Raw genomic sequence first — 12,123 nt, 5'->3', positions numbered from 1 at the left:
AAAGGAGGGTTGATAGGTTAAATCCAAACAAAGCAGGAGTTGGTGTTGATCATCCAAAAGTCATGTGTATTGCTCATCACGTGTTGGGCTTATCCCTTGTGTTCTTCGGCATTAAACCAGTTTCTGAAGATTTGGATCGACTTTAAACCATTTTTATAAGTTCTATTCAGTCATTTGCAGATTTTGTGTGGCAAATGCCTTACATTCCTGCAATACCTAACCCTGATGATCTCATGATTCGAAGCTCCAAGTTCATGCATGCCCTCCATTTTATTTTATTGAACACTTTGTACGGGCCTTTTACTTGCATAGAATTCCATACTAGGAAACTTCCAGAGATTAAGACACAGGCCACAACTTAAAACTAGGTTAATTGGAGATCTTCACGCTAGGAGACACCCAAAGTGATGATTATAGAAAGACTTAAGTTCCCAATGTCTCATCGTGTTCCTTGGACAAATTTGTTGACTAATTGATCTTCTTCCTTTCGTTTTCTTCAGCCTCCAAGAATCTTTCCTTTTTTTTTGTAACAGTCCTTTGTGGCCTCGCATGGCTAAGCGCTTACTATTGACTCAATGCATCAGTGGAAACTTGCAAGTTAATTCTATAAATTAATTTTGCATTTTACACACAACGCATGTGATATTCATTCTTCATTTAAAAAAAAAAAAACCTGTATAGTGAAGAGTCTACCATGATGGCTAGTGTTTTTGTTTGAGAATGTTTTCCTTATGTGATTCTTGTATTTTTTTTTTATTTCATTCTTAATACAATTCTGATTTATAGCCCCCTTCCCCCCAAAAAAAAAAAAAAAAGAAACAGTAGAGAGATAGGGAAGAATGAGAGGAGAGAGAATGGTACATAAAGGGGCTTGATTTGATTATCAAATCACAGAGGTTGTATTATTCTTCTCTTGACTCTTAAGGGAAGTTTTCTCGGTTTATGGATGTAGGTAGTATTGGAAAATCATGCAAATCTCTTACCTCTTGTTGTGTATGTGCTTGTTTTATGTGTTCATTATTCTTGCACATATATTATGCCATACACAATTCTATGGGAAATATAAAGTTTTGTGTGTTGCACACCTAGTTAGCAAACACGCATTTAAAATTTTATTTTAAATGTGTTTTCCCTTCTTTTCCATTTAAAACATGTTTTTCCATATGCTTCCTAAAGAATGGGGCAAAACTACAAACGACAAGCATTCCAATTCTAGACACGTTTCAGTTTTTCTAGCGTTTTTTAAGACTTCAGACTTGTTGACCTTAATGGTTACTTAACTAATGATATCTTTCTCTTGCAAACTATAATCGAGCTGATTTTTCTGCTAACATGTAGCTAACTCGAAGGCCTACATTTCTCATGATATCACCTTCAACTAAAATTCAATGCATAGACCCCAAAATTGAGCTATAAGCGGATGCATATGCTGAAAAGTGCTTCTAAAGTGATGACTCCCAACTTCAACTAAAATATGTATCACTTTGAAAGTGTGGTAACTATGTTGGCAACAATGAACAACATCATATCCAAGCCTCATTGCTAAGCAAGACTTTGGACATGTCTTTTTGGTCATGGTGTATGAATTTAGACTTGGTGTTAGATGATATTCGATAATGTCTTAAAACTTATAATTAGTTAGGGAATATATATGCATTAGTGTTAGGTGCTATAATTATTTTGAGCATTAGATGCTAGTATTCATCTAATAATTCCTCTTTTTTTTTTTTTTTTTTGTGTGCTAAAAGTCAGCAAAAGTATATACTGAAAAAATGGAGAATTACAATCACAAAGAATGAGAGAAAAAACCCATTGAATTACCTTTCCACCTTTGGCATTCCCATTAGCAGAAAGGTAACCCAATCAAAGGTAGAACTAGCTGACATAATCTATATCATGGTCTCATATTTAACTCCCAAATTATTCTTGAAAAACAAAGGATGGTGCAGAGTTCTAGCTTGTAGTTAACCGAGTTGTTGTAGTATGTTTAGCCAATCTGTCAGCTACCAAGTTTCCTTCCCTATAACAGTGTGAAATCCTCCATGAAATGCTATCTAAATACCTTTTATAGAACCGCCATTTTTGCTGGAAAATCTATGGAACTTTTTGATTGGTGATGCAATTCACCACAACCATCCAATAATTCCTTAATTTATGAGTATACTGGCTTTTTTTGGTCTTTTTTTTTTTTTTTAATTTACACATTTAAAACCCGTATTGACATTTATTTATTTTTCCATTCTCTTTTTTTTTTTTTTTTTTAACCTTTTGTTGACCATATTGTTTGGAGTTTGTACAATTTAAAATCTTTACCATCCGTTTTTTTTTTTTTTCGTTCCCATTTTTGCCAACTATGGTTGCACATGATTTGGCTGTTCACGTTGGAAATAGCATGCTGCTTTCAAGGACAATAAAATCCCACCATGAATAAGTAGTAGGTCTTAGGAAACTATTCTCTCTACCTACCAAAAAAAAAAATAAAAATCAAATGTCAATCCTTCTCATTTTGGTACAGAGTCCCGAGTTCAGATCTTCTCCCATGAGTTGATTTTTCACATGGGATTTCACTATCCATAGGATATCATACCAAGACCAAATGGTTCCCATCTCCCACAATAAAGAAACTCCCACAACTTACTAAATTTTTCGTCTCTGATATCTCTCCTCACAAACAAATTGCTCTGCTAATGGAACTTCAATTCTGTGAGAATATATTCACTTTGTGATTGAACATATAAGCTCTCCTATTGTTTTTGAGAAGGGAAATTTACATTCACCACCCCTCACCTTTCCCAATTACATCACCACCCTCTCGTTTTGTTTTTTTACATTTAAACCCAAAAAACTAACACCGTATCACTGGTTTGAGGTGTTTTCTGTTAACTTGAACCCAATTTTTCCAAATCCCCAGAATACCCTTCTTTTTTTACATCCACCACCCCTCAATTTAGGGCTTTCTTTCTGACTTGGTCTGTGATTCCTCACTGTAAGTTGTTCCAATGAACATCAATTTGTTCCGGTGATGGGATGTTCCTCACCGTAGGTTGTTTCGGTGAAACAGGGTACTGCGATTCTCGTAGGTTGTTCCGGCTAAACAAGGGGTTGTGATTCTTCTTTTTTTCGCTAAAGGGTCATGTATATTAAGAGATGAAAAGGGGAAAAAACTATACAAAGAGGATCCATCTTAAGAAGATCCAAAAAAAACCCAAACTAGCACCAATCCTAGGACCCACCTCCACCTACGGCATTGCCATCAGCACAAGAGGGGCACTAGGCATAAAAGGAGGAAATGAAAGCTAATAAAATCTGAAGCACGATCTACCCATCGCATCCTCAGCCAAAAACTCAAGCACCTCGGGAGGCCATGCCACAACTGATGAAGACGCTTCCTTCTTAGTTGCCGTCTGCGCCAGGAAATTTGCTATAGGATTTGCCTTCCTATAGCAATGAGTGATTTCCCATCTTACACCCCTGAGATAAGAAATAAGGGAAGACCACCTTTGCCAAACAAACCACGGGACCAAACCCCTTTGAACCATGAGCACCACAGCGCCCGAATCACATTCGATCCATAGAGATGCACAATTCATCTCTCTTGCTCTCTCAATTCCTTTAATGAAAGCCTGAAATTCAGCTTGGAAATTGGAAGCAATTCCTAAAAAGGAGCTATAAATCGATACAATCTGGCACTTGCTGTCCCTTATAAGGCCACCTGCTCCTACATTCCCTGGATTACCCAAGGACGAGCCATCACAATTTAGCTTCCACCAACCATCCATCGGAGGCAGCTAGAATATTTCCTGCACCCCTTTAATTTTCCTTCTTGGTACCGCAATATTCAACTTCAAGCATCTCTCAGAATCCAGGCAAGATTTAATTCTATCACACTTACTTGGGCCACGTCTTCTAACCTCCTCCATTATTGTATGAAAGACTTGACCATAAGATCGATGAATCCCCCTAAATCTCCTTGAGTTCCTTTCCATCCAAATAAAGTATGGAACTAGAATCAAACCTGCCATCCACATTTGAGACAGTCCAATGGAGTTGGATTTTTGAATCCACCATGAAACATGCACTGAAAAATCTTGCAAATGCCCTCCAAATGTAGACAGCTCCATCACATTCCAAGAACAAATGATTTATAGACTCCTCAGCCTTATTGCACACCTCGCACCTGGACAGGAGCGGCACTTCTTTTCTTTTTACCTTGTCATCACAAGGAAGCTTCCCATGCATGAGTCTCCATCCAAACACTGATTGGCAGGGGATCAAATCTTAGCCCCACACCACTTTTTCCCAGCCCACTTTAGGAGAAACCTTTCTCAATGCTTCCTAGGTCGATCTAGTAGAGAAGGATCCTAAGGAGGATCGAGACTAGCAGCATCGGTCTTTCTGACCCTGCGGCAAGGATATATTCCCTATTGAATTGAATATATCACGTAAAAAATTAGACTGAACAAGAGGAAGACACCACTTTAGGGTGGGAGATGTTTGACAACTCCTTTTCATCCAGGATTGATAGGTTCTGAATAGAAGTTGGACCTAGCCAGTTATCATTCCAGAAATCAACACTTTTGCCACTGCCAATGACCCATCTCTCATGATCAGAGATAAAATTCCACATTTTTTAAACCCCGGGCCAAATAGAAGAGCTCTTATAGNTTTTTTTTTTTTCGTTCCCATTTTTGCCAACTATGGTTGCACATGATTTGGCTGTTCACGTTGGAAATAGCATGCTGCTTTCAAGGACAATAAAATCCCACCATGAATAAGTAGTAGGTCTTAGGAAACTATTCTCTCTACCTACCAAAAAAAAAAATAAAAATCAAATGTCAATCCTTCTCATTTTGGTACAGAGTCCCGAGTTCAGATCTTCTCCCATGAGTTGATTTTTCACATGGGATTTCACTATCCATAGGATATCATACCAAGACCAAATGGTTCCCATCTCCCACAATAAAGAAACTCCCACAACTTACTAAATTTTTCGTCTCTGATATCTCTCCTCACAAACAAATTGCTCTGCTAATGGAACTTCAATTCTGTGAGAATATATTCACTTTGTGATTGAGCATATAAGCTCTCCTATTGTTTTTGAGAAGGGAAATTTACATTCACCACCCCTCACCTTTCCCAATTACATCACCACCCTCTCGTTTTGTTTTTTTACATTTAAACCCAAAAAACTAACACCGTATCACTGGTTTGAGGTGTTTTCTGTTAACTTGAACCCAATTTTTCCAAATCCCCAGAATACCCTTCTTTTTTTACATCCACCACCCCTCAATTTAGGGCTTTCTTTCTGACTTGGTCTGCGATTCCTCACTGTAAGTTGTTCCAATGAACATCAATTTGTTCCGGTGATGGGATGTTCCTCACCGTAGGTTGTTCCGGTGAAACAGGGTACTGCGATTCTCGTAGGTTGTTCCGGCTAAACAAGGGGTTGTGATTCTTCTTTTTTTCACTAAAGGGTCATGTATATTAAGAGATGAAAAGGGGAAAAACTATACAAAGAGGATCCATCTTAAGAAGATCCAAAAAAAAAAAAAAAAAAAACCAAACTAGCACAAATCCTAGGACCCACCTCCACCTACGGCATTGCCATCAGCAGAAGAGGGGCACCAGGCATAAAAGGAGAAAATGAAAGCTAATAAAATCTGAAGCGCGATCTGACCATCGCATCCTCAGCCAAAAACTCAAGCACCTCGGGAGGCCATGCCACACCTAATGAAGACGCTTCCTTCTTAGCTGCCGTCTGCGCCAAGAAATCTGCTATAGGATTTGCCTCCCTATAACAATGAGTGATTTTCCATCTTAAACCCCTGAGATAAGAAATAAGGGAAGACCACCTTTGCCAAACAAACCACGGGACCTGACCCCGTTGAACCATGAGCACCACAGCGCTCGAATCACATTTGATCCACAGAGATGCACAATTCATCTCTCTTGCTCTCTCAATTCCTTCAATCAAAGCCTAAAATTCAGCTTGGAAATTCGAAGCAATTCCTAAAAAGGAGTTGTAAATCGATACAGTCTGGCACTTGCTATCCCTTATAAGGCCACCTGCTCTTGCATTCCCTAGATTACCCAAGGACGAGCCATCACAATTTAGCTTCCACCAACCATCCATCGGAGGCAGCCAGAAGATTTCTCGCACCCCTTTAATTTTCCTTCTTGGTACCGCAATATTCAGCTTCAAGCATCTCTCAGAATCCAGGCGAGATTTAATTCTATCACGCTTACCTGGGCCACGTCTCCTAACCTCCTCCATTGTTGTATGAAAGACTTGACCATAAGATTGGTGAATCCCCCTATATCTCCTTGAGTTCCTTTCCATCCAAATAAAGTATGGAACTAGAATCAAACCTGCCATCAACATTTGAAACAGTCCAATGGTGTTGGATTTTTGAATCCACCATGAAACATGCGTTGAAAAATCTTCCCACTGATAGGGCCAATGAAATCTAAAGGCTTCAGCAAACGCCTTCCAAATGTAGACAGCTCCATCACATTCCAAGAACAAATGATTTATAGACTCCTCAGCCTTATTGCACACCTCGCACCTGAAAGGGAGTAACACTCCTTTTCTGTTTATCTTGTCATCATACGGAAGCTTCCCATGCATGAGTCTCCATCCAAACACCGATTGGCGGGGGATCAAATCTGGGCCCCACACCACTTTGCCCAGCCCACTTTAGGAGAAACCTTTCTTAGTGCTTCCCAGGCCAATTTAGTGGAGAAGGATCCTAAGGAGGATCGAGACCAGCAACATCGGACTTTCTGACCCCGCGGCAAGGATATATTCCCTATTGCATTGAATATATCATGTAAAAAATCAGATTGAACAAGAGGAAGACACCACTTACCATCTCCAGTAAAGTCTACCACTCTGCAAGTGCTTTGAGAAAAATGAGAGAAAGGAAGGGCAGAGAGCTCAGCAATAGAAAGGGGGCCTATCCATCGATCTGGCCAAAACAATATGTCCTCATCGGTACCCACCATCCAAAGCTCAGATAGAGATACAAAATTCCACATCTTCGCAATTCCTTTAAACACCGAGGATGATTTATAACCCTTCTTAAGGCCTCCACCGTCATTCACAAACCTAGCCCGCAAGAAGCTACTAAAAACAGTACCTTCATGCTTCATTTGCCACACTAGTTTGCTGAGCCCCGCATAGTTCACATCCCTCAATCGCCTGATACCCAAACCCCCTTCCTCCTTAGGCCAGCACACATCTTCCCATTTCACAGCGATTTTCTTCACTGTGTAAATATCCCCTGACCACAGGAAATTCCTAGTTCAGTGCTCCATCGTTTTAATCACCGATTCAGGCCACCAATAAACGAAAAAGTTAGAATAGGCATACCTAAAATCACAGACCGAATGAGCTCTGCACGACCTGCCATTGAAAGAAGTTTGCCTCGCCATCCCTATAATCGAGATTTAATTTTATCCATTAGAGGAAGCAGCCTATCCTTCTTGACAGCGCCTTTGAAGATCTCAACCCTAAGATACCTCGTAGGTAGAGAGCAGGTTGGGATACCAAGCAGATCAGATATATACCTCTTCCTGTGAGGGGCGACTTTACCAAAAAAAATCTTGCTCTTATCCAAGCTGAATTTTTGGCCAGAAAATTCTTGGTATTTGAGCAGGAACTCTCTCAGGCATCGAACATGTTTTGCTGCAGCATTCATGAAGATAAACATGTCATCCACGAAGAGCAGATGATTGGGAACAGTGGCACCTCTAGGACCAGGGAGCACCTTTAGTTTTCCCTCCTTTAATAGACCATTTAGACCCCTGCACAACACTTCTTCTGCCAGAATAAAAAGCATTGGGGAGATCGGGTCCCCTTGTCTCAAACCCTTCTCAACTCCAAAGAAACCAACCGGACCACCATTCAACAACACTGAAATTCTAGAAGAAATGAAAATTTCGTGAATCTAGGCCAACCACACATCCAAGAAGCCGAACCTTTTCAGGACCGCAAAGAGCAAATCCCATGACAATGTGTCATAGGCCTTCTGCACATCAATCTTAATACCCATGCCACCCCCTCTGACAGAGGTATGTAATAAATTGGCCAGCTTAGAGGCTAACCCAATATTTGTTGAGATAATCTTACCTCTCTGGAATGCCCCTTGCTCATCTGACACCAAGCAAGGGAGAAGGCAAGATAACCTCTCAGCCATGATCTTTAACAGGACTTTGCAGAAGAAGTTTGCCATACAGATGGGGCGAAACGCATCCAGGGAGACCGCTCCCTCCACCTTTGGGATTAGCATCACTAAACTATTATTTACTCCATTCGAAAGCTTCCCACCTCGGAAGAATGCAATCACAACCCCACAAAAATCGTCACCTAGACACCCACTATCTCCCAACACTGTTTGAAAAAAGCTTCTGGGAACCCATCAGAGCTAGGAGAACTATCTGGGTTCAGCCCCTATACCACCTTCTTAATCTCTTCCCTGCCAGGGATTGCTTCTAATATCGAGGAGTCCTCCATATTCACCTCATTAGGAATCACTTGCAACAACTCCATATGATCTATGCAATGGTCTGCTTTATGAAAATTTTCAAAAAAATGAGACACATATTCTGCCATCTACAGCGGCTCAAAGACCACTATACCATCTTGTTTTTTCAAAGAGCGAATGCTGTTTTTTATACGACACACCTTAACCGAAAGGTGGAAGAACTTTGAGTTACAGTCTCCTAGTTTCACCCAATTGCAGCGAGCCTTTTCAGCCCAAAGTTTTTCGTGCATCTCCACCGCTTTCAAGAGCCTAGTCTTCACCTCTACTTCTCTGGAGTATAACTCATTAGACATCCCTACCTGGTCAATAAGTCTCTGGACTTCCTCCACTTCTTCAGTAGCATCTTTAAGCGCTACATCCAAGTTAGGGAACCTCTGTCTCACCCACCCCTTTAGAGCACTCTTCACCGCCCTTAATTTTGTGCCAGCCTACCAATGGGACCACCCCTAACCTCCCTAGACCACACCTCCCTCACCAGGCCATCAAATGATTCCGCTTCCATCCAAAACGATGAAAGCGAAAAGGGGCATTTCGAGGCTTACGAATCGCTGCTGATGAAAAAAGGATTGGAGCATGATTCAAAATTGATATATGGAGCACCTGCTGACCGCAATCACCAAAAGCTTTCAACCACTGAGCATTGAAAAAACTTCTGTCAAGCATTGCCACCACGTGCCCTCTACGTCTATTGTTAGTCCAGGTAAATTTTGATCCATGTGACAGAGAGCTTATCAGATCACAAGCATACACCATGGCTTGGAACTTTGCTGCGGCACCCACATTGAATCTATCAGGACCCCTCTTCTCATGAGAAACCATAACTTCCATAAACCATAGACGACGAAACCGATGAGTCTCATCTCTGCAATTTGATTTCCTGTCTGGGATTTCAGACTTACGATTCGTACCGGAAGATCACATCACATTGCTTCTAGGTTCTCAGTATACTATCTCGATGCTTACTTTTTTCCCATTTTTTCTGTTGATTCCCTGCACGAAATGTGATGCTGGGTTCTCACCTTTAGATTATTACACAACATGCTCTCTGTAAATTTGTTTCTTCAAGTTCGATAAAGTTAATTGTTTGTTATTATTTGCTCAAAATATTGAAAAGTTGAGGCTTTTGTTCTTCCACCTGTAACTTTATGTTGTTATAGTGTTTGAAATATGGTGATGCCCTAAATCTCCCCTCTCTCTTTTACAGAGACGGAGGGAGATAGATGAAGAGAACAATACGTCCACATGCAAGAGGAGGAAGGAGAGAAGTGAAAGTGAAACTGAAATTGAACCGGAAGAGAAATCAGAGGAGATGGTATGAGAGCAGAGAAGTAGAGAATCGTAAGAAAGCATTAAGGCTTCTGGTAAAATTTGGGTAATCTTAAGCTAAGTTTATATAAACTTTACATGAGTTGGATTTCTGAAGCCTCTGGTAGCCATGGAAACCTACTCCACGTTCCATCTTCCCTCTTCTTTCGCTCTCTGAATGGTAAGCTCTCCTTCTCTCTCTCTCTCTCTCTCAACCAGAGACATTGGTAACCTTCTGCTACCCACTCCAAACACCGAACCTGCGTTGGTATTCCAAGGAGAGAAATGGAGAAAGAAATTCAACCAAATACCTCATACCTTCTCTTCGCCGGAGAGTGTCTGTTTTCACCGGAGACTATCAACTAGCCGAAATGGGTATGTTCAGTTAGGGTTGGGATTTGAGGATTTTTTTTAGGTTCAAAAGGTGTTAAAAGGGTAAAACAGGTAGGAAGGGTAGTTAGGTCTTTTTAAATTCAAAGCTAACACCAATGAAACGGTGTTAATTTTTTGGGTTTAAATGTAAAAAATGAAACGAGAGGGAGAATGATGTAATTGGGGAAAAGACGGGAGGTGGTAGATGTAAATTTCCCTTTTGAGAATTTCCTCCCTAACAAAAGCCATGTTCCCCTTGGGGTTAGTCCCTGTTTCTTGTGTTCGTTTTGGTTGGGCAAACTTGGTTGGCCGTTGTGGCTTTCGTGTTGTTTGTCTTTTCTTTTTTAAAAATATTTTTATTCATTAAAAAAAAAAGTGTTGGGCTGGTTTTGTTTATTGACTTTCATGTTTAGAAGTCTTATAAGCAACTTGTGCGAAAGAAGTGGTACTATATTTCAAATTATTAATTTGTTCGATTCAAGAACCAACTAGAATTATAAGTTCAAAATGAGTTAATCAGGGCATTTACAATCTTTTGAATACCTAAAATTTGTACAAAATTATACTGTACATGATGTATGATCTATCGACAAGATTAGAAGAGCTTGCTGGCAAATTCTTCTATTTTCTCTCCGTAGCTTTTGAAAGAAGAAGAAGAAGCTGCGAGATCCCTGAGCTCGGACAAGCTCCTTCCCAGTTGTAGAGCCACCTTCATTTCAAACAACTCCCCATTCTCTCTCTTCTCCACCTCTCTTTCCTTCAAGGTGGACCCAATGGACTCCTCCATGAGCCGAAAGAAACCAGCATTGCTTCTGTACATCTCAAATACCATCCCTACTTGCCCACCATGCTCCATTGTGTTCACTATGGCTGCCAGAGCTCCCGCAGCGACTCCCATAAAGACTGCCCATGGCGCTTGATTCTGAGAAGCTGATCCTACAAGAGCAGACCCCACCGCCGCAAGGCCCGTGAGCAGAGGCCCAGAAATGGCTAGTGCCTTGTTTACTTTTAAAGCCAACTTGCTAAGCCTCAAATATTCTTCAGTGTCATTCCTCTTCAACACCCCAACTATCTGTCTCATTTCCTCCTCCAGCTTTGCATTCCATCCGTTGCTTCTCTTCTTTTCTCTATTACCACCACCGAGTTCTTTCTGTGGTGGTTGTTGTGGCCACCAAACTGCGGGCTCTACCGTCGCAGGGAACTTGTCAAGCATTGTTCCAAGCAAGGGAAGAGGGTAGGCCCTGTCAAGGGCCAAGACCTTGTTCATGGCATCCTTCACATCTCTTTCTGTGGGAGTTCCGATTGCAAGGGTTGTTTGGATTTCCCTTTGGAGTTGCTTGAACAGCCTCGCTGCGTTTCGTTGTTCTTCGGCGAGCTGAGAGGGTTGGATCTTGTTCATCACCACCAACATCCCGGTGGCTGCCGAATATAATAGGGTTGACGAGAGCTTAAGTGCTAGAAGAGGTGCTCCCGTTCCACAAGTGGTGGCTGCGAGGCCAACCATGGTTGCGGCGGTGAGGGTGATGGCGTTAATGGAAGTGAGGAGGAGATGGTTCCAGTTATTCCGCTGCTCTCCGATGTTGGTGTGCATCTCCACTCTGTCGGCGACTGCTTCCATGACGGCGAAAAGCTCAGCCACCACCTTGGAATTGGACTTGAGCACATCAAAATCTCTAGTGGTGTCACAGCTAGGCTTCGATTCCGTTAGGGTTGTGGTTGTGGTTGTGTTGTATCCGCTTCTCAGGTTCAATTCCTCAACCAAGTCTCTTGCTGGAAGCCTTGGGAGTATGAGGTTATTTGGCTGGAGTTTGGGGGCCTGAAGCGTTGCTTCAATTCCTCTGCTTAGACGACGGGAAGAAGATGAAGAATATGAGAAGCTTGAAGCTTGAATTGCTGCCAT

At 41.4% G+C, this 12,123-nt stretch overlaps 1 protein-coding gene across 1 annotated transcript; it reads right to left on the bottom strand.

Moving 5' to 3' along the window:
* Positions 1-10,773: 10,773 nt before the first annotated feature.
* Positions 10,774-12,123, bottom strand: LOC122059246 (probable F-box protein At4g22030). The gene has a single exon (XM_042621935.1). The coding sequence runs from the start codon at positions 12,121-12,123 to the stop codon at positions 10,819-10,821; it is 1,305 nt and encodes a 434-aa protein (XP_042477869.1). The 3' UTR covers positions 10,774-10,818.

This window comes from Macadamia integrifolia, chromosome 13, assembly GCF_013358625.1.
Source record: "Macadamia integrifolia cultivar HAES 741 chromosome 13, SCU_Mint_v3, whole genome shotgun sequence".
Classification (NCBI taxonomy): Eukaryota; Viridiplantae; Streptophyta; class Magnoliopsida; order Proteales; family Proteaceae; genus Macadamia; species Macadamia integrifolia.
This window is presented reverse-complemented; position numbering and strand designations above follow the sequence as displayed.